The sequence below is a fragment of the Leptinotarsa decemlineata genome, unplaced genomic scaffold, assembly GCF_025532065.1.
Source record: "Leptinotarsa decemlineata unplaced genomic scaffold, Ldec_3_MD MMD2_P_RNA_scaffold_14, whole genome shotgun sequence".
NCBI classification, from domain to species: domain Eukaryota; kingdom Metazoa; phylum Arthropoda; class Insecta; order Coleoptera; family Chrysomelidae; genus Leptinotarsa; species Leptinotarsa decemlineata.
Genome location: NW_027412528.1, coordinates 13,522,530 through 13,545,563, shown reverse-complemented (window position 1 = coordinate 13,545,563; position 23,034 = coordinate 13,522,530). Strand labels below are relative to the sequence as shown.

Genomic DNA, 23,034 nt, shown 5'->3' with positions numbered 1-23,034 from the left:
CTCAAATTCAGTTCGTTCATATGATTTGTCAAATCGACATAGAAGGCTAACTTCCACATCCATTCATTATTTTCTGAATTGGCAAAAGGGCGCTGCTTCTCATTTAAAAAAATTTCGATCTCTGCTCGAAGTTCAAAAAAGCGCTTAAGGACTTTTCCACAACTGAGCCAGCGTACGGCAGTATGATATGGTGAATCATTTTCTCCAATCGGTTGAATAAACTCGCGGAATTGTTGGTGATTCAGCCCAGTGGATCTGATGAAGTTAACAACTGATATAACTGGTTTGAGAACTTCAGACATATCCAAACATTTTCCGCACAAAAACTTTGACACAAGTGCAACCACTCCTTATTTTTACCATACATATTTTGCCTCCATCAGTTGTTATAGATTTCAAATTTCTCCATCGAAGGTTCTTTTTATTAATGGCATTTTCAACTCCCTTAAAAATATCTGCCCCAGTTGTCGTGCCGTGAATACTATCAATATTAAGAAGTTCTTCGTACACTTCATAGCTTTTATCTACTCCGCGAATAAAAATCAACACCTGAGCAGTATCTGACACATCCATTGACTCATCCAAAGCTAGAGAAAACTACTCATGATGTCCATTTTTGTCAGACTGTTGAGATGATATATTTTCTGCGATGTCTTGCACCCTCCGAGCCACGGTGTTTCCTGACAAACTGACACTTTTAAATAAATTTACCTTTTCGGGGCATATTTCTTCGGCTACTGCAATCAAGCATTCTCTTATCATTTCTCCATCGGTGAATGGTTTGCCACGTATTGCGATTTCAAGAGCCACACGAAAGCTGGCGCGAGTTGCAGCTCTTGTTCAGTATTCGCTTTGGTAAACAAAGATTGCTGCGATTTGAGTCCGCGTTTCAAAGTTTCAAATTTTTCCTTCCGCAAACTTCCTGTATACTTGAAGTAACTTTGAAGATGTTTCGATTCATAGTGTCGTTTAATGTTATAGTCTTTGAGAACAGCTATGGTTTCATTACAAATTAAACATAGCGCCTCATTACTGGACTCAATCACAAAATACTGAAAGTTCCATTTTTCTTGGAACGTTCTGCATTCACCGTCGATTTTTCGCTTCTTTTCTATACTAACAAATCACACATAAAAACAATAAGTCAAATCAAAATATTTTTATTGACGGGTGTTACTTTATTTCACAATAGACAGTGTCGTTTCCTTCGCCTTTCCTACGCAGACTAACTCGCAGTTGCGCCGCTAGCCTTTTTATATGCAATTATCACTGCCATCTCGAGGTGATCGGAATACACTAGCTAGAACCAGAACTTTCTCGAACCAACGCGGTAATTCCAAATATTTAATTATGCCTAATGCCACCTAGCGGGTAGCTAAAAAAGATAGTACATAGTACCACTACTCGCCACTAGATGTCGTTAAGTGTCACAATACACAATAATAATTGAAATGCAAAAAAAGCGTAAGTTTGCTTAGGTCACGCACTTTGCGACTATCCTAGTCTAGAAATATAGTTAAGGCCCTTGGAACAAACTGAAAAAATCATTATGGCCCGAAGGCTTCATAGTTTGGAGACCCCTGCTCTAGGTCATGAAACGATCGTCAAGGTCAAACTCCGTGCTCAAGCTCATATGACGTGCCCACAGCTGGAAGTTTCGTGAGGCCATCCAAAGTCATAGACAAGAACATTGCTCAAGGTCGTTTGGCGTCAAAGCCAAGTGCTGGGGCGACGTTCAGAACGTCATTGGCACCCTACTATTGTGATTGAAAAATAGTTGAGAGGTAAATTGAAAGCAACATAACAGCAAATGGTACTGACTACTGAATCAGAGATATAAATTGATTAGAAAACTGTTACTTACTGAATTTTATGTTCTCAGTGTAATTGAACGATGGATCAAAGTCAACGCAGCTCTCGTAGAATTGCTGAAAGTCCTTCAAACTTTTTTTTGAATGCCTGTTGATATGTTGTTCCATATATCGATGAAACAATTCAAAATTTTTCTTATGGTGGAACTGAATATCAAATTCGTGATTGCCACAAACATACTGTGAAAAATTTTCACATGGATCAACAGAATGATCCATTGCAGAAAGTATTTTTGCCGCTGCCATTTTACAAATTGAGGTGTCGCATTGCGAGGTATTGTTATTATTAGCATCTTTTCCTGAAAACAAGATGGGAGTTGATGAAATCAAAGCCTATGAATACACATACAGATATACCTGCTCTCTGATCAACTGGAAGTATCTGAAAAAAAAACAAAATTATCAAATGATTTCAGGGAAAATTTTATAAAAAATCATGGGAAAATTGAACTAAACATTATTCAACGTAAAATTCAATTTGAAATGAAGAAAATAAGCGCTCTCCGCTGTATGAAGCCCTACTGACTATTCTTTGTATGCTATAATACAGCATAAGTAGGTCTAGCGTTGTGGAAGAGGAATTATTATTATTCGGTTCTAGAGTATCGGAGAATAAAATCAAATGATATCAGAAAAAGTACTTTTCACAGAATGTTTTGGAAATGACGAATATTCAATGCTTTCGAACGAAACAGAACACGATTTCATTTGCTATAACAAAACCTTCTTTTGGGGATGAGCTGATGAAGAAAAGCACTCATACATTTCATGATATTGTTGACAATACTGGCAGGTGAAGTAACCTCCATGAGAAAAGGTGAGGATGAAACGATTCTCAGTAGAAATAGGTTTTTGTTGAGGTTTTCAGTATTACTGGAGTTTTTTCCCAACACTAAACCGTTATTTTAACACCTCGACACGTGTTTTGATCACCAAGTGATCAAGTCTGATCTTCCTCTTGAAGATGATCACTTGGTGATTGATTGGTGATCACTTGGTCTTCGGATTGTTTGATATAATATAAATTGATTTGAAATCCCTGAAAAAAACTCAAACAAAATTAACCGAAAATAACAATTTTATTAAACAAAACACTGAAATTACAAAGGAATAACATACAAGCTGAAACGAAAAAAAATAAAGAATTGAAATATTAATGAAAGCTGAAAATTAAAGAATATTATAAACAAAAATTGAAAACTTGTGATATACTGTTTGGAACCTTTGGTGTAGTAATGAATATTACTGGAGTTTTTTCCCAACACCAAATCGTTATTTTTACACCTCGACACGTGTTTCGATCACCAAGTGATCATCTTCAAGAGGAAGATAAAACTAATAACTACTCAAAACTAAAGCTACTTTTACTAATCAGGTACATCATACAGGTAGGTAATCAGTAATACCACCCATACAAGTGTACCACCCTAAATTAATTTTACAATTGGCCTTTCTATTATTTACAATATGTCCTTATGTATGTTTAAATGTTACAGCTATATATAGAACAATTTTCAGCTATATAAAATTAGTTTCACAATGTTGCCTATCTAAATATATTTACAATGTGTCTTTTTGTAGTAATCAGTAAACCCAACAATATTATTTCAACAAGCTATATAGTATGCTATTTGGTATTGGTCCGTTGTCGTTATTCATAATAGTATTATGTTTACTTATTTCCACACTCTCATAGGCATCTAGTTGCCTGTTGTTATTAACTTGTCTAACTAATTTTAAAGAACTGAAGTCTATGGAATGGTTTTGTCGCAAAATATGATGGGCGACTGCTGATTTTTCAAATCTTCTATATTTTAAGTGTGCTATGTGTTCCTTATATCTCACTTTAATAGATCTTTTTGGCTGTCCATAATATTTTTATCGCAGTCCTTACATTCAATTTCGTAAATTCCAGACTTTTCCGAATTCTCGACTTTGTCTTTTGGACTACCCAAAAGGTTCTGCAGTGTATGACTTGTTTTAAAAACCACCTTCATACCTAGTTCCTTGGAAATCTTTCCAAAGTTCTTCGTATATTGGTGGTATGGAACTGAGATGTATATATCTTGGTTTCTGTCCTTTCTGAAAGTCGAGATTTCGTTCATTCTTAACCTAAACTTCTTTTTCCTAAATATGTCATCTACAATACCCCTCGGGAAACCGTTAGTGGCTGCTATTTCCTGTATTGTACGTTTTTCTTTTGTGAACCTATCAGGTGTTAGAGGGAAAGTCAAAAGACGATGCACTAAAAAATTCAACCCAGCACGTTTGTGCTGTCCACAGTGATGTGAACTGTCAGGAATATACCTGTACGTGCTTGTTTCTTTTCTGAATGTATCGTATTCTAACCCCCCATCTTTGCTCCTCATTACCAAACCGTCAAGAAATGGTAGTTGTCTCTTATTTTCTACTTCATACGTGAATTTTATTGATGAACATCTATTATTTAAAAAGGAAACAAAGTCCTCGATATTCGATTTTTTGGTATCGAATACCGCGAAAATATCATCCACATACCTTAGCCAAATCCTAGGAGAATACTTTGACTTTTCTTTAGTTTCCATTTCGAATCTGCTCATGAACAGGTCTGCCAGGTAGGGGGACAGGGGATTTCCCATGGCCGTTCCTTCCTGTTGTTCATAAAAGCAACCTTCTACCTGGAACCGATTTTGTTTCATACACAAATTAGTAAGCGAAACGAATTCATCGATTTCGTTATTGAGATTATTTTTCTCCAGTAATTTTCTGAGGTATTGCAAGGTCTATGGAATTGGGAAGCTAGGAAATAAGGAACTAACATCGAAAGAAACCAAAATCTGACCTTCTTGTAGAACCACGTTTTTTGTATGTTATATGAACTCTAAAGAGTTTTTTATACTAAAACTTGGCTCCGCAATAGACAAGGTTTCAAATTCCTTAGTGAGCCACTTCGCTATTTGGTAGGTAGGAGCTCCAATAGCTGACACGATGGGGGGCATTGATTTTCCCGGTTTATGGATTTTTGGGAGGCAATATAGTTTCGACACCGTTGGGTTGGAAACTTGTAACTTCCGTTTCAGTTGAGGGGTAAGTATGTTGTCGCATTTCTTTAGGACGTCTTTTACTTCTGCAATCATCTTTGGTAACGGGTTTCTGGACAATTTCGCACACGGTCCGTTAGTAATGAGAGTCTTGACTCTTTCGTAGTAGTCCGATTTATCCAGAATTACTACTTTGTTACCTTCGTCGGCTTTCAAGTAAAAAACGTTCTTGTCTTTCAATCGTTTGATAAGTTTCTTTTGGTTTATTACTGATTACCTACCTGTATGATGTACCTGATTAGTATAAGTAGCTTTAGTTTTGAGTAGTTATTAGTTTTATCTTCCTCTTGAAGATGATCACTTGGTGATCGAAACACGTGTCGAGGTGTAAAAATAACGATTTGTTGTTGGCAAAAAACTCCAGTAATATTCAAAAATTGAAAAATAAAAATTAAAATTTTCCAAACCAAGTTACGTCACGACGTTTCGATTGTTATACCAATAATTAAGCCATTGCAAGGTGAAGCATCGTCTTTTGTGGAAAATGCAAGGCATTTCGTTGAACTACCAGGGGAAATCGAAGTCAAAGAGCAAAATCAACTGATCAGTTTCGACGTGGAAAGCCTCTACACCAACGTTCCGGTCGAAGAAGCACTTCAAATCATTCAGAAGGAGCTATCTGAAGATGGGGACCTGAGAGATAGGACAAACTTACCTATACTGTTGCTGTGTACGAAACTGCTACTTCCAACTGAAGGACGAATTCTTAACGCAAGATGAGGGACTGCCAATGGGATCGCCACTTTCACCAGTCATAGCCAACATATATATGGAGTGGTTTGAAACTCTGGCCAATGAAGAAGCCCACAAGTAGCCCCGAGTCTGGTTTTGAGATACGTAGACGACACCTTCATAATATGGAACCATGGGAATGCAGAACTAGATACTTTTCTGAAGCACATCAAAATGTAAGTTTTTCCATCACTTTCATAATGGAGAAGGAAGTCCACGACGAATTGCCTTTCTTAGACGTAATGGTGAAGAGGACCGACACTAAGTGCGAAACATCTGAATATCGAAAACCCATCCACACAGGACAGTTTCTGAACCAGAAATCCAACCACCATCAATCGACTAAGAGAAGAATAATCAAGACTACTAGACCGTGTTTTCGGGCTCTGTAATAGAAAGAAAGGTCTCGAAAAGGAACTAGGCATCATCAAAAATGACCTTCAACGGAATGGTTATTCCAGAGTGATGGTAAAACAGGTTTCAGCTAGAAGACAGCAAGAGCTAGTTACAGTTCGATAACCCCTTACATCAGCAGGATATTGTTCGATGACCCGAAGACGACATCAATTATTTTGCTGATATCTGCAAAGTCGGCAATAACTTATATATAAATAGGTGCAATTGATTTGTAATAGCCAGTACTTATATTTCATAGTTATTAGTTGTTACTCTGTTCAAATAAAAAGTTTTTAAAAACACTTTTGTGTGAACGAGAAATATAATTGGCGCAGTCAGTAGGATAGTGGAAGAGTCCTTAGAAGATCCTTGTCGTTCTCAAACGTTTATCCACTATTCTCCCGAACCAATTCCACCGAGAAGCAAGTACTCCAGGAAGAATTCGGGCCGTAGACAAGAATACCTCTTCACTATCGTCCGTCAAAGAATACCTACATAGAAATAAGTTTTTGGTGACAGAATATGCAACGAGCCATCATCGTCATCCTGTAAGCACAAATGAACTCAACTTCATCAATTGCAAATACTATTTTACGTCCCCCTACCTTAGTTTTACCAAATTCACCTTCAAGTAATAATTCTCGCCCATCCATTATTCCTCAAACAATTGACCAACCTTTAAATCCCATCAACATGGCAAAACAATTCGACCTGAAGAATTTTTGGATTGTACAACAACTCTATCCATTCAGCAACAAGACAGAATCCTATGGATATTCAGAACGGACATCTCAATAGTCAAGACCCATTCGATATCGACATAAGACGAGCCTTGATTAACAACTATGTCCAACAACACAGGGAAAAAACGAAGGAAATATATAGGAAAATCAACGAAGATTTACAGAAACAGAAAACAAATATCATAGAGAAGAGAAACAAGAAAAGAGAAACTCCTACCTACAAACCCTGCACCAAGGTGTATACAAGAAAAACAGTGGAAAGAAACAAACTGCTACCACCCTTCTTCCCAAAATCCATCCGAAAAAACCAAACAGTAACTGTTGAGACAGAAAATGTAAACATCCATAAGAAAAATATAAGACATTTGCCTAATAAGATAACTAAATTCTTCGTCCCTTTACAGCCTTCATCTGACGAGAGGACAAGAGATGGAAATCCAGAACCTCAAGACAAATCCAGGACTACTTCCCCTCAAGATGGGACAATCAAAGATCAAGACTAGTACCTACGACTTCATCCACCACTACGATCTTCAACCCATCCCCGAAGAGATATTCGCTATAGAATCCCAATATGATGCCGTCTCCACAGCAATTCGTAACGGACTAAGTGACCCTTATTTCTTCAACTTGCAAAATTTCGATCAAGGACTGAAGTACCAACTGAAAACTGCAAAGGAAAAGCTACAGACTCCTTATCCTCTCAGTAGACCCAAAAGAGGACTCATAGATGGCTTAGGAAGTGTGATCAAAGCAATTTCTGGAAACTTGGACCAAGAAGATGCAAGGAAATATGAGAATGCTATCGCTTCCCTAGAAAACAACCAAAGGAATATAATAAGTCATGTGAACCAACACATCAGTTTAAACACAAGAATAATGGAGAGCTACAATGAAACCATCTCTCTATTAATACATAATCAAGATACCATCTCAATAGAAGTCAAGAGAATTGAAACCGATCTCAATAGACTCGTTTTTGACTTCAATCACCATCTTCATTCTATACGTAATTTACAGATTGAAAAGGCAAACGAAGAAAGAACCATCCAATGATGATCCACCAGTTTCCGAACACGAAGCATCATCTTCAGTCTTGTTCGTCCCTTGCAAGACTTCCCCAGAGGATGGAGAAGTTACAGTTCGATAACCCCTTATATCAGCAGGATATTGTTCGATGACCCGAAGACGACATCAATTATTTTGCTGATATCTGCAAAGTCGGCAATAATTTATATATAAATAGGTGTAATTGATTTGTAATAGCCAGTACTTATATTTCATAGTTATTAGTTGTTACTCTGTTCAAATAAGAAGTTTTCAAAAATCCTTTTGTGTGAACAAGAAATATAATTAGCTCCACAAGGAAGAGAAGCGACCACAACTTGGCGGCTTGTACTTCCCTACTTCAGAGGATTATCGGGAAGGATAAGAAGGATTGGGTCCAAGTATAATATCAGGACCTGCTTCAGATCTGGGAACACTATCCGTAGTAGCCTCACGAAAACCAGGCCACCAAACGCGGACTGCGATACCAAGAATTGTATTTATTGGATACTAAGAGGCCATTGAATGTTCGCATTGCCGAGCACAAGAAACATACACAGCGAGGGGAAACCAGCAAATCCGGAATAGCAGAGCTTGTTTGGACTCATCAACATAATATCAGGTGGGCTCAAGCTGAAATCATTCACAAAGAGGAAGACTGGTTTAGGATAAAATTCAAAGAAACCGCGTGTATGTTGAGAAGCAGCCTTTGTAATTCCAGTGACATTATTGTGTCAAGACATATTGACGTCCATTTTAACCCCCAACAAACCGATGCTGGGTTTTTGTGATATTGACTTGAAACTGGTTACTTTCACCCTAATTCGAAATGGCTCCTACATCCTCATTAAGATATGCAACCTCCAGCTACCGGTGAAGACGTGCCTCCGATTGCTGAAAGCTACTAACTGAATATATTTCATATAGCACTTGTCTAAGAGGTTTGTGAAAATTCAGGCAATTACATTCTTCAATGTTCAATTTAACCCGACATTACCCTGGTGAATTTTTTTTGCATAACAACCCAGAAGTCATCAAGGAGTTGTGGTCAGAAGATTCATTTGATAAAGTAGTAAATACAGCCTCCTTAAAAATCAGAATCAAAGTTTTGCTCCTCGATTCATGGGTAATTCCCATCAAGACGCCCAGGAGTTTCTCCGTTATCTTTTAGAAGGATTACATGAACAGGTTAATATAATTAATGAGAAACTTAAACCAATTTTAACGGAGATTGACGAAAAATAGAGCGACAGCGGAAATGCACAAGAGTCATTGCTCACATATTTGAGGATTGTAGATAATTTCGTTGGCCAATTGAAATCCACGATGAAATGCACACACTGTGGATACTCTTCAGTAACATTTGATCCTTTCTGGGATTTGCCTCTCTCCATACCACAAAGAACCGACCAATTGAGTTTGTGGCAATGCTTTGATTCTTTTACAAGAGAAGAAACTTTGGATGGAAATGAAAAACCGACGTGTTCAAAATGCAACGAAAGGAGGAAATGCACAAAATCCTTATCAGTCCACAAGTTTCCCTATATTTTAGTAATACATTTAAAAAGATTATCTCCAACGGAAAGTAGAGGCAAATTGAATGATGTCATCGAATTTCCTCTAGAAGGATTGGATATGGATAATTTTGCAGCAGAAAATGTGGCTACTTGTTATAATCTATAAGCACTTTTGAATCACACTGGGACCACTAACAGAGGACATTATACAGCATACTGCAGACACCCGTATACTGGCGCGTGGCACAAATATAACGATTCACACGTGTCACCAATTTCATTAAAGTCGCTTGTTAGTGGAGAAGCATACGTCATCTTTTATGTAAAGGATGGAACAAAATCTCACCTTTAAGATAACCGAGGGAAAGTTTCTTTGTGCAATTATTATTTATTTTTTGTTAATTTCTTACATAGTGAAATATAATAAGTATAATCCAGGTGGGGTGTGTCAGACCCCAAATTAAAAACTTATTATAGAAAGAACTAAATTTCAAACTTTAAAACTTTCCAAAAAATAACATGAAAAATCAGTTTTTATAAGGATTTATTATGAAATATTGAATAAAAACAAAAGTTATTTCATTTTTCTTAAGTTTTTTTATCGTTGTAGATGATATTTTCTTAAAATAACGATAAAAATAAAATAAAAACAACAATAAAAATTAATTGGCGCTCCGGGGCGACTTCATTGATTCCAGTAGCGCATTTGCTTTTTCAGCTGCAGGAAAACCCGGAAAAACCTGCAGCACCACATCATCTGAAGATCTTGATCTAAAAATGTCCTCTCTCTTATAAAACAAAATGTAGGGTGTCTCCAGAGGCTCCAATAAATTCAATGCATCGCCAGAACACTTCGTGACACGACTATCGTCAAACTTAAACCAGTCAGTTTCGTCTTTGACCGTAATAATGTCCAAATTCAACGTCAGAACCACAGTGAACAATGACTGCATGAATATTATAACAGTGGTCTGCTAGGTTGAAATGTTTATCTATTTCGAACCTTCCAAAGAGTTTCTTGCTTCCGTTAGAGGTTGAGTCTTGTTTGAAAATCATCAGTGTTGTTATTAGATTGACTGGTGCCTCAGCAATACTTGTTTCCTCATAACAGTCAGTTAGTTTGGCGCATATTTGACAATACAGTCGATCATCACCCGTTAAAAATTCCATTTTAAGATGATTTAACAATAAGCTTTGAACGGACTGATTATTAATCATATTAGGAAAAGCTAGATGAAGTTCCAGAAATCCACATAAGTTTTCGGTACTTCTTGAACATTTACTACAAAGTAAACAAGTGAGGATTTTTCCAGCAAAAGATTTACAAACACAAGACGAGATGGGCTGTACGGAATCATTCAGTCCAGAGCGGTCAGGAGTATTGATTTTGCTAATGTTTTGCTCACGAAGAGTATTCAACAAGAACCCCAAGAATTCGGAACAATTCTCTTGTCCTAACGAGTATCTAGTGGACTTCAAAGGCTCCAGGAAATCGGTTGGAGGGAAAGATGATACCTTCTTACGAAACTGCAGCTACATGAACAGGGGTTTGAGTTTGATTAATAAGTAGGAAACATTCCCGTGCTCGTTCATCATCAAAACTTCGTTCTTGAAATTCTATCAAAAAAGAGGTAGAACAGTGATCTTTCGTTGCTTGGCCTATTCTCCTTCCGAGTTCATGAACGAATAATAAAAAATAAGACGAATTGGAAATAGATATGATGTTAGAACTACTTTCAAAACAAAAAATACACTGAGATCTATACTCACACATACAAAACCCAACAACACTGAAGAAAAAACAAAAAATTGTATTTATAAAATACCTTGTTCTTGTGGTAAAAGTTACATTGGTGAAACCTCAAGCCCATTGAAAGTGCGAAAGAATGAACATCGAGATTATATAAAAAATAGACAATTGACAGGATCAAAATCATCAGAACACATTTTAAAATCAGACGGTGAACATCGGGTGGAATGGAATAGGACAAGAAAGATTACCAATGAGCCTCATTCTAAGAGACGTAAGCTAAAATAATCAGCGTTTATTCTCATGTCTGGAGAGAACTGTATCTCGAATAGCTCCTTAGAAATAGACAGTACTTGACTACCCATCTTGAAGAAAACTTTGGATAATGGCGAAATGGCAACAAAATGATATCGGAGAGTACCTTGTATTACATCGAATGTTTCAGTTGTCAATCAACAACATTGACATAATTTCATATTTCAAAACTTCTTTGACATCTGTCGAAGAAGTAAAAAAAGTCAAAAAAGGAATAACTGCGTATATATTCGATTTTTTTTTATCCATTTCTGAAGACGGAGGCAGATTTTGGCCTCCGAAACGTAAAAGATAAGTATTATTTCTTAATAATTTTTTTTGATAGGCAAAATTGTTAAATACGACAAGTTACTGATAAATAGAAGATTTTTCTTTGTGAAAAATACTTTGATTTTTACGCAGTAACTTATCGGGGTAAACTAAAAAGTTTGCCCTTCTACACTTGTATATAAAGTTCTCCATTATAATTTTTATATTTTTTCAGATTGTAGAAGGTAACAATTACCCAAAAAAGGTCGATAAAAAACTGATTTTTTCCTCCACAAAAAATGACTTTCGTTGAATACAAGAAACATATTCGCGAAGTCACTCTTTGGGCAGAAGACAGAATGCGTTACAAAAATAACAAAATAGCACTTGAATACTGATAGGAGGTACCGTGAATTACAACAATGCTCCATGGTAGAACTAAGTGGAAACTTCTAGTGAAATTCCATGAAAAAAAAGTCAACTACAGATGGAAATTACTTTCAAAAATACGCAGGTAATTCAATAGAAAATACAAGAAATTCCAGTTGAATTCTATAGTCCGTTCATAATTTGTCGATAGCACAAAATGAGGGCCCAAGTCATAAAACGGTCGTAAAACTCGTAAAATCATAGGCGGAGGTTCCTGAGGTGTTTATTCATCAAATAAAAAGCTTCAGTTTATATTCGAAACTTGCCTTGAAAGGGTGAAGTTGTTACGAACGAAAATAATTTTTGGTTTAGTACATTTTTTAATCGCATTTAATTTACGGCTCGTTGGTGTTTCGGCGTCTACGGCAGTAATTAACGTCTCTAATATTTATTTTGCGAATTTTGTGCAGTGCGTGAGTAACTTTTTTTCATATTCCTACAAACATATACGTACCTTTCGTTCCTGCTTGTTTTGTTTGATTGCTTGCGATGGCTTCGTCATCATCATCAACATCATCAAGTTTTACACCGGTACTGTTGCGTACAGTCAGTAAGTCTGTCTATTCACCAAGAGAGAAGACTATTGTTTTGAACGTTCACGATGCTCTGGTTTCTCAGAATCCCACAAACACTGTTCAGAACATAATCAAGAGTTGTGCCAACATGACGGGGACGGGCGTAGGGGAGTCAACAATATATAGGTTCCTATCAGAAAGAAAAAAAAAGGTATAGCTAACCCAAATACAAACGAATACTTAAAGAGGGGGAGAAAACCTATTGAAATTGATGAATTTGCCAAAAATGGTATTCGAAGGAAAATTCACGAATTTTTTTACAAAAAAGAAATACCCAACTTAAACAAAATTTTACAAGAAGTTAGAGACGACCCGGATTTGCCTCATGTCGGACGAACCAAATTGTGGCAAGTTTTAAAAGAATTAAATTTCCGGTGGGAGAAATCAGATCGAAAATCACTTTTGATTGACCGGGAAGAGATAATATGTTGGAGAAGAAAGTATCTAAGATCTATACGAAAATTTCGGGCTGAAGGAAGGCCAATTTACTATCAGGACGAAACGTGGGTAAACGCAGGTCATACTCTCACAAAAATTTGGACAGATAAAAATATATCAAGCTCCAGGCAAGCCTTTATGGAAGGTTGGTCTACTGGTATTTCCCCACCCTCTGGTAAAGGCAGTAGATTAATAGTTTCTCACATTGGAAGTGAAAAAGGATTTGCTAAGCATGGTTTGTTGGAATTTGAATCCAAAAGCACAAAAGACTATCACGAGGAGATGACAGTTGATGTTTTCGAAGAGTATTTTGAGCAGATGATTGAACATATACCACAAAACTCAATTATAGTATTAGATAATGCACCTTATCATTCACGACTAGTTGAAAGACTTCCAACGACTGCGTGGAAGAAACAGGATATCATTGACTGGCTGCGAAATAAGTCCCTGCCTTACGAAGATGGAATGGTTAAAGCAGAACTTTTAAAAATTTCAAAAAAAGTTCAAGAAATACGTAGTTGACAGAATGGCGGAAAGACGAAACATCACAGTCCTTAGACTTCCACCCTACCACTGCGAATTAAATCCAATTGAACTCATTTGGGCACAATTGAAAAGCTATGTGGCTAAAAAAAATACGTCATATAAAATACAAGCTGTACGTGAATTGTTATATGAGTCTTTACAACATATCACAGAACAAAATTGGCGAGATGCAGTAAAACATGCAATAGAAGAAGAACAAAAAATATGGGATCTTGACAATATAATTGATGCGACTGTAGACACAACCGCTAATTATTAACCTGCAAGACGACTCGGATTCCGAAGATGATCCTGTTTATTTTGAATTTGAATAGTTTTGTAAGTAATCGTAGTTTATATCATTTAAAAATAGGTATTAATTAAATAAATGTATCTTTTACAAATTGCAAGTAACTTATTATTTTTGAATAAAATAAAGAAATTTTTTTAAAATAAAAATACAGTTTACAGTACCTACAGTTTAAGAATATTAATATATTTATTTATTTAAAGTAACTAATGTTTTAATCATATACTCTACGACACTGGTCACTCATTTCCACTCAAAATACCTACATAATCGGATTAAAAGTTTTATAGCTGTATTGTATTTCTTCAGATACAAGGTGGGTTAGTCGAAAACATCTTAAACTGCCAGTTTTAGTTTGGTTTTTGTTATTATATCATATTAGCTGTCCTCTCTGTATTTCAGTTCTCTAATGAGGGTCAAACTTGCAGTGAGCTATCAACAAATTATGAACGGACTATAGGTAACCACAGTAAATTCCTATAAAAGCTCGGGTTATAAGCTTCGAATACAACTGAATAGTTTGTTTATTAAACAGGAAATTTCTGTTAAATCGAAATTACAGCTCCGGTGAAAGTAAGGTAGTTCATTAAAATAACTGGAAAATTCCAATTAAATCAGTGTAACGATTCTGTAAATAGTAAAGCATATTCCGGTTTTCGTTACATTATTATTTTCCTGTTAAAATAACAAACTACAGTTCAGTTGCAGTTACTGGTCTAAAACTTGTTATTTCTAAAGGAATTAAAAGACCGGAATTGTCATGTACAATTAACAAATATTCCTGCTGTCGCTTATATAGGGGGAATTTTCTACAGAATTCGCCGAATTCCTGTTGTATATCCTGGTATATTTTTTTGGGTGTAATGTGTTTGTCTTCAGAAAACTATCAAATGTTCCGCCATTTTGTAATAGGTGAAGATATTAATTTCATATTGTAGGGTTGTGAATTATTCGTCAGGAGCTTCAAAATGATGTGTCACAAGTACCCCTTTCCAAATGGCACACAGTCGCCATCTTGACAGTTTCATCTGTCAATTTCACTTCAAAATAAAATACTCATGCATTAATTTCATTATCCCAAAGTTCAGTTCTTTGAGTGACCTTTTCAAAAAATAAAAGGGGGGGACGTTAAAGAAATGCACTATATAATTCATTTCACATGAAAAATTGGAGCAACTTTTTCTTTCAATTTCAAAATTATTAGACTAACTGGCTGAATGTTAGAAAATACATATTCCTTTCCTTTTTTGATTTTTAAAATAAAATAGTTGCTGAATTTACCTGAATTGAAAATGCCGCGTTCACAAATCCCACACACAAAAAAACAACATAATATAACATACCGAAACAGTGTTGATATCTTATTTTATCACTCTATTCTGAACTGCGGATTGAAACTATCGTACTTAGAGGAATTCAGTCCACTCATGATCATGATAATCTTGTCATGATAAAAAATGTGGTTGAACAACATACCGCGAAATGATTGTGCTTACCATTATATTACGTTACAAAATTTCCCCAAGAAATGTATCCAGTTGAACCAATTTCCCATCCTAGATTTGAATGTAACAATTCTGAAGAGAACTGAAAGGGTAAAACTTCTTTTCAATTATACTAATGAAAATGAGCCACGCTGAATAAGTCAAATGATGTTGACACTATGAAGAACTCGTAAAATACGTCAACTTTGGTTCGTGGACACATTTCCACGTGACAACTAACCCCCTGTCTGGGGGACTGGATCCTCCAGGACAAGGAAATATTGAACGCAGATAGTTATTGGATCACAGATGGATCAAAAACACCTTCCGGTTCTGGTGCAGGTGTGTTCAGTCGGAGACTAAGTACAGAGATATCTACTTGCCTAGGAACCTATGCGAGAAAGAGAAATTGGAAGAATCCAACCTCATACACATGCCAATAAAAAATTTCTCGGACAGTCAAGCGGCGTTGGTAGCTCTTGGCTCCCACCGAGCAACGTCTAAATTGGAAGCAAATTGCCAAAAACGACTCTCCTCGATAGAAAGACTCAACAGATTGTCTCTGGTCTTGATTCCTGGCTAAGAAGGCAATGAAGCTGCCGACTATCTGGCAAAAGAGGGTGCTGCAAGCTACTTCATTGGACCAAAACCTGTCATTGCCATCGCTTTAATCTTCGCTAAACAAAGAATGAACACCTGGATGGCAAAAAGATTTATAGACTTCTGGCAAAATCTTGGCTCACTCCAAGGGGTTCATTCACCCTTCGAAGCTCAATACCAAAAAGTTGTTGGACTACACTAGGGATGAACTCCGATATCTAACAGGCCTTCTTACAGGTCACTGTCATTTGAATCATCATATGCAGAGACTCGGACTGTCTTCTAGTCTAACCAACAAGTTCAAAAACATGAAAAATAGAAATTAAGGTCCTAAAAATATGAGCGATAGCTCATTCGATTCTGAATCACCTCTAGAAAAATGTTTTCGAAGGATTTTGGTGCGGGTAGAAAATTGCAATTGTTACTTTGGATTGGTTCGAATCCTACCTAACTGGGCGCAGTCAAGTCGTTAAAAGTGATATAACTTCAAAATATATTAATATAGATTATGGAGTGCCACAAAGATCGGTTTGGGATACACTCTTTTTCTTGTATACAGTGTGTCCAAGATAAGGATCCTAAGCATGGGAATCTCAGTACCTGTTGGAGATACAGCTTAGGTTAAATTAAGAAAAAGTTGTGTTCTTCAAAGCTTATTTACATGCCGTTTAGAAACTTGAAGAATTTTCATGGCCTGCTGAGATATTTGGGAAAAACGAGAATTTGACAATATCAAATTTATTTTTTTCTGACTTTATTTGAAGAGATATCAAAAAACGAATAACACTTTTTCATTGGCACTACACGGTACTACACGATGGTATTTTTAGATTTTATATCCGACGTTTCGTTTTCAAGAAACCATCATCAACTTTATTTTTTTATATGACCCGAAACAAAAGTACACCCTGTATCTGATTCCATTTTTTATTACAAATTCTACGATGTATCACATGCTATTGTTTTCCTTTTAGTTTGAAGGAAAATTACATTTTTTCTATTTAAAAAAAAATCTTTAAGTAGGCGTTGCAAACAAATGCTTTGACGTAAATACCTGTCACCGAGCCTGTCAAATATTATTTAATTACACGATAAAATAGTAATTATCGTTGTTGTTAGCCTGTTTGTCGAGTTGTTGTTTTTAGAGTTATTGTTACTGTTGTCGTTATTATTGTTTATAAATCTAAAGCAAATGGAACTTCAAACGTTCAAGCTAGTCTCTATATACCTACACAGTAGGTTTAATGGACTGACGCCTATCAGAAAACAACTACTCCCCTGGCTAATACCACGAAGGGCGTTGGATTATATCAGACAGGCGTCAGTGCAGGAATCTTCACAGAAAATGTCCTGCATATGCAATTGGCAATACAACTGAAAGAGTCGACCTTCAATTATGGAACAGGCACACTTGCAGACCGGTTTCGGGCTTATTAGCCACTCATCAGTGCAAGATAGTGACCATCATCGACCTAAAGTCAATGATATTCCACAATTGAAAATCGGAATTCTTTCAGAGTATTTCATTCCTCTTCCGAAGTTGGAGCGAACATCAAAAATGTCACTCCATCTAGTGAACGAGGTACTAACCAACTGCACATCCGTAATTTGCCCGATTCCTCTAAATAAGGAATAAAAACTTTCTTATTAGTCAATGGGCTATGCTTGAAGACTGGCAGTAAACAAATCTAAAGCAAATGGAACTTCAAACGTTCAAGCCAGTCTCTATATACCTACACAGTAGGTTTAATGGACTGACGTTTATTGTTGAATAGATAATATTGTGTTATTATCGTCGAATATGCCGGGTGAGCATTATAGCCATGAAGAAAAGTTTGACATGCTAACGTGCTACATTTTGTGCCACAAAAATACTGTAAATACAGCAGCAATGTATCTTAATACATATCCAGAAAGAAAGCAGCCATGTAAGTCCATTTTCTTAGAGCTGGCTCGAAATTTAAAAGAATATGGTTCATTTAAAAAGCCTGTTTTATCTCGAAAAAAGGAATCTTCAGAAGAAGCCCAAAATAATGTTTCACAAGCAGTTGTTGAGAACCCTGAAATATCAACTAGGCAAATCGAAAATAATGTAGGAGTAGCCAAATCCACAGCTCAATTTATTTTGCGTAAAAATAGATATCACCCCTATAAATTTAGGATTTGCCAAGGACTTAAACCAGGGGATTTCGAACGGCGCCGAAATTTTTGCGAATGGTATACACGCGCGTGTGAAGAAGATTATAATTTCCCTTCAAAAATAATATGGTCCGACGAAAGTATGGTCACTAATAATGGTATCTTCAACCGCCGCAATACACATTACTGGGCTCAGCAAAATCCGCGTGTTAAGAAAATATCAAGATATCAAGAACGTTTTGGGTTTAATATGTGGTGTGCAATTTTAGGAACTAAAATACTAGGTCCGTTTTTTTACTATAATTCTTTGACCGTCGAACGATACCATCATTTATTGCAAAACTATGTAGAAGACTGTTTAGATAATTTACCTCTGGCACAGGTCAATAACTGTTGGTTTCAACAAGACGGTGCTCCTGCACATAATTCTAGACAAGTTCGAGAGTATCTTTCGCAGCGATTTCCTGGAAGGTGGATTGGAACCTTCAGTGAAGTGTCTTGGCCAGCGCGATCCCCTGACTTAACTCCTCTGGACTTCTTCATATGGGGTTTTGTTAAAAACCGGGTTTACCAACATTCTTTTGAAACTGAACAGCAGTTACGAGAATGTGTAACTGTCGCATTTAACAGAGATGTTACGTGATGTTTTATGTTCTACAGTTAGAAGATCATACTTATGTTTGGAAAATAACGGAAACCTGTTCGAACACCTCCTTTGAATTAAATAAAAAATGCGTTAATTTCTTTGTTGTTTTCCTTACTTAAAAAAAATCATTATTAACCTACTTAAAAATACATTTTAAAAATAGAAAAAATGGAATTTTCCCTTAAACTAAAAAGAAAACAATGGCATGTGTTACATCGTTGAATTCGTAATAAAAAATGGAATCAGATACAGGGTGTACTTTTTTTTCGGGCTATTTAAAAAAATAAAGTTGATGATGGTTTTTTGAAAACGAAACGTCGGATATAAAATCTAAAAATACCATCGTGTAGTACCTTGAAAGTGTCAATGAAAAAGTGTTATTCGTTTTTTGATATCTTTTCAAATAAAGTCAGAAAAAAATAAAATTGATATTGTCAAATTCTCGTTTTTCCCAAATATCTCAGCAGGCCATGAAAATTCTTCAAGTTTCTAAACGGCATGTAAATAAGCTTTAAAGAACACAACTTTTTCCTAATTTAACCTAAGCTGTATCTCCAACAGGTACTGAGATTCCCATGCTTAGGATCCTTATCTTGGACACACTGTATATCAATGATTCAATGTGTATAAATACTTCTGGAAAAATTACCTTATTTTCTGACGACACCACCATTTTATGGCATAGTAAAACTGTTGAAGATCTGAATAATAAAATAATCAAAGATATTTGTTTGAAGGTGATTGACAATGTTTCATGATGAATTTCATCAGTTCAGACTTCCATTGTCTACTATATAAAATGATTCGAAATCCCTGAAACAATTAAAAAAGAAGAATTGAAAATGAATAGCTGAAAATAACAATTATATTGACCAAAATAAACCTGAAATGAAATAATACTGAAATAAAATATAAGCAAAAATAGAACAATTGAATAAATTAAAATAAAAAAATGAAAGAAGAAAATAAAAATAAAAAGTGGAGAGATTCCAAGTCACGTTAGTTCACGACGTTTCGATTGTTAGTATCTACAATCGTCTTCGAGTGATGACTGGACTGATTCCTCCGAGAGGTGACTATTTATAGGTCGTTCGAGTACTTTCACTTATCCCCGCTTTCCATTTTCCGCTTCATTGGTTCCGTGGGAGATTACCGTTTTGGCGGGAGTTGGCCATTTTTCGCTTGATGATGGGTTTCCATATGTTGCGTATTTCTACGCTGGCTTGGCTGAATACGTGGTTGGAAAACATGTATGCGGCTTCCTCGAATTTTCTCCTAAACCAATGTTCCTCTCTGTGCAAGATCTCAGCTTGAGACCACTCGATGTTGTGTTGATGGGTCCAAACATGGTCTGCTATTCCTGATTTGCTGATTTGCTTGATTACATTAATATCAGAGATATTAATGTAATCAAGTCTTGGTGCGATGTGAATCTTCTCTCTTCTATTATAAAAAATCAAATATAATAACTATCAAATGTACTTTAGAGAAGATTGAGAATAAAAATTGCACAAATTTTTTGGGCCTATATATTGACAGTAAATTGAAGTTTGAAGCACACGTCAACCAATTGAAGAATAAAATCTCCTCAGGGTGCTATGCAATGAGAATTATTTCAAGGGAACTTGGTACTGCCACGGCTATGAACGCATATTATCCATTAATTGAATCTCAACTGAGATATGCCATTCTTTTCTGGGGGGTATGTAACTCTAGTTTGCTAGATTCAGTACTTAAACTGTAAAAGAAAGCCATTAGATATGTGTTCAAACTAGGACCGCGCAACTCCTGTAGGCAGTTATTTGCAGAAAAAAATTTATTGACAGTTGTGGCTCTCTTTGTAATGAAAACTGCGTGTCTTATACACAAACATAGGTCAAAATTTGAATATATTTCTTCGTGTCACAGCCTAAAATCTAAAAATAATTTTAAATTACCATTGCCTTCTTCATCCCTAGTAAATGACTCAATTTTCTATAACGGTGTTAAAATGTATAATCACTTACCGTCTCATTTTAGAAATAGCCACGATAGTATTGACATGTTTAGAAAATACACAAAAAACTTCTCGCGAGCAGACCCTTTTATAGTTTGCAAGAATTTTACAATGACAACTTCCAGTGAAATTGTGAACTGTCATCTGTAATTTATTGCGGGTACTGTATAGCATACTCGATTAGACTGTTAAATTATAAGTCGTAAAATTGAGAAAATGTTCAAATAACATTTTATGATTGATATTTTATTTATTCATTGACACTTATTCTATTGAATGAAATATATAATTGATAAATGTATGTTTATATACTGTTTGTTTATATAACAATTTTATTTTTATTTTTATTCTATCTTATTTATATTTTACATAATTGTGTGTATTTTGCCTAAATTTCATTTCTGTACGTGTATATTTTACTTTGTCAACAAAACAAGAGTTTTTTCGACAATAAAGTATATTTTGATTGATTGATTGATTAACAAAATTTGATTGAAAAAAATGGTATTTAGTTTTTCGTTATTATCTCGAAAAATATTAATATTTAAGCAATTTTTAAAAAAACTCATTAAAGAGGAGGAAATTTCCAATAAAGAAGTCCCAACTTCCGAAACTCTATCTCGATTATTTATACTTTTAATTTGACGTTGAAAATAGGGTTCCGCGCGGCTGTTACGGCATGCGCGCGCTGCCGCAAAAGAGAGTTTATCGAAAGAAATAATTTTTTCATAACATAAAATGTCATTTTGAAAATTTGAAAAAAATATAGTATCTTTTTAACATTAGAATGAATCGAGTCCCGTAGAAAAAAACGTTTTATCACCATTTCTCAAAAAGTTACGTCAATTGTTAACTAACAAATTTTTTCCCAATCTCCGTTGACATAAATAATGGAATAAAAGGTATAAATAATTGGTCTATGAATTTTAAACTTCGTGGAGCCCTTTTGATATATATACTTCAAACGATCCTGCGATAAAAGTTCATAAAAATTTATTAATTCCTTAATTATGATTTTTTATAACTATTGCAAAATCAAATACCTAAAAATTGTTGATAAATATTTTTTTTTCAATTGATATTTAGCTATGTCTGTTTTCACATTGAACTATGGCAGTTATTAACATAGGATATGAATTTTTACGTAATTTGGTTATTAAATTGTTTCAAACAAATAGACAAATTCAATATTTTTGAAAAAATTTTTTTGCTATTTTGTTAGTTAAGAAATAATTTTGCTTTTAAAAATCATAATTTACACTTCTAATAGTTTGGCAAAAAAAATTATTTAATTATTTATTATTTCAACAATTTGTTATAAACAAATAGTGACCAATGTTATATTTTTTCTGAAGCAGAAAATATTATAAAAATAGCTATATACAAAAAAGTGCCATAATTTTTTTTTCATTTCAATAAATAAAAAAAATTATAATACTTTTATAATAAATTTTAAAAAATCATGGCACTTTTTTATATACAAATTTTTTCAAAAAAATTGAATTTCTCTTTTTATCGCAGGATCGTATGAAGCCTATATATATATATATATATATATATATATATATATATATATATATATATATATATATACAGGGTGTCCCTGGACTTCCTCTTTTCCTCCCGGGAATGTATAGATGAGGTCAAAATATCACCAGTACTTCATATAACTTTTTTTCCTAAAATCCTTCGTTACCAAGTAACGGGCCCTTGATATATATATATATATATATATATATATATATATATATATATATATATATATATATATATATATATTTCTAAAATCCTTCGTTACAAAATGAAAAATGTTTTTCTTTGATAACTACTTTTCAAGTGAATATTCAAAATCATCCAAATTTTGGTAATTGACTAAACAAATGAATTCCTTCGATGAGCTTTCATGCAGGAGTCAGTTGTTTTGCTACAAAGTCAGGAACGGACTACCCCCGATGGTCCACACCCCAAAACTTTGAAATGACAGATATTTTTCAATATTTTTCAATGGAAACGATAGGTAAAATGTTCATAACGAATTTTTATAATGCAAACACGTTTAACTAACGAAACTCAAGAGCCTCAAGAGCAAACAGAAATGAAAAATCCGCTACAGAAACTGCTCGATATGACCACCTTCTCTCGCTATACATTTTCTTAGTCTGCGAAGACACCCTCTCTGTACTTGAAAT

The 23,034-nt window shown here is 35.0% G+C and overlaps 2 protein-coding genes across 3 annotated transcripts in view; one reads left to right on the top strand and one right to left on the bottom strand.

Moving 5' to 3' along the window:
- Nucleotides 1–15,404, bottom strand: part of LOC111513484 (neprilysin-2) — a 54,231-nt gene extending 38,827 nt beyond the window's left edge. The window contains exons 1-3 of one of the 2 annotated variants that reach the window (XM_074179587.1): nucleotides 15,262–15,404; nucleotides 2,229–2,253; nucleotides 1,865–2,170 (exon numbers count right to left, since the gene is read on the bottom strand). In XM_074179587.1, coding sequence (XP_074035688.1) covers nucleotides 1,865–2,170; nucleotides 2,229–2,253; nucleotides 15,262–15,321 — 391 coding nt within the window. In that variant the 5' untranslated portion in view covers nucleotides 15,322–15,404. Of the gene's footprint in view, nucleotides 1–1,864; nucleotides 2,171–2,228; nucleotides 2,254–12,583; nucleotides 12,777–15,261 lie in introns of those variants that run through there. The other variant, XM_074179585.1, reaches the window with a different exon arrangement.
- Nucleotides 11,944–23,034, top strand: part of LOC111516129 (extended synaptotagmin-2) — a 122,704-nt gene continuing 111,613 nt past the window's right edge. The window contains exon 1 of the mRNA XM_074179575.1: nucleotides 11,944–12,214. The gene's annotated coding sequence lies outside the window, so the exon portion shown is untranslated. The remainder of the gene's footprint in view (nucleotides 12,215–23,034) is intronic.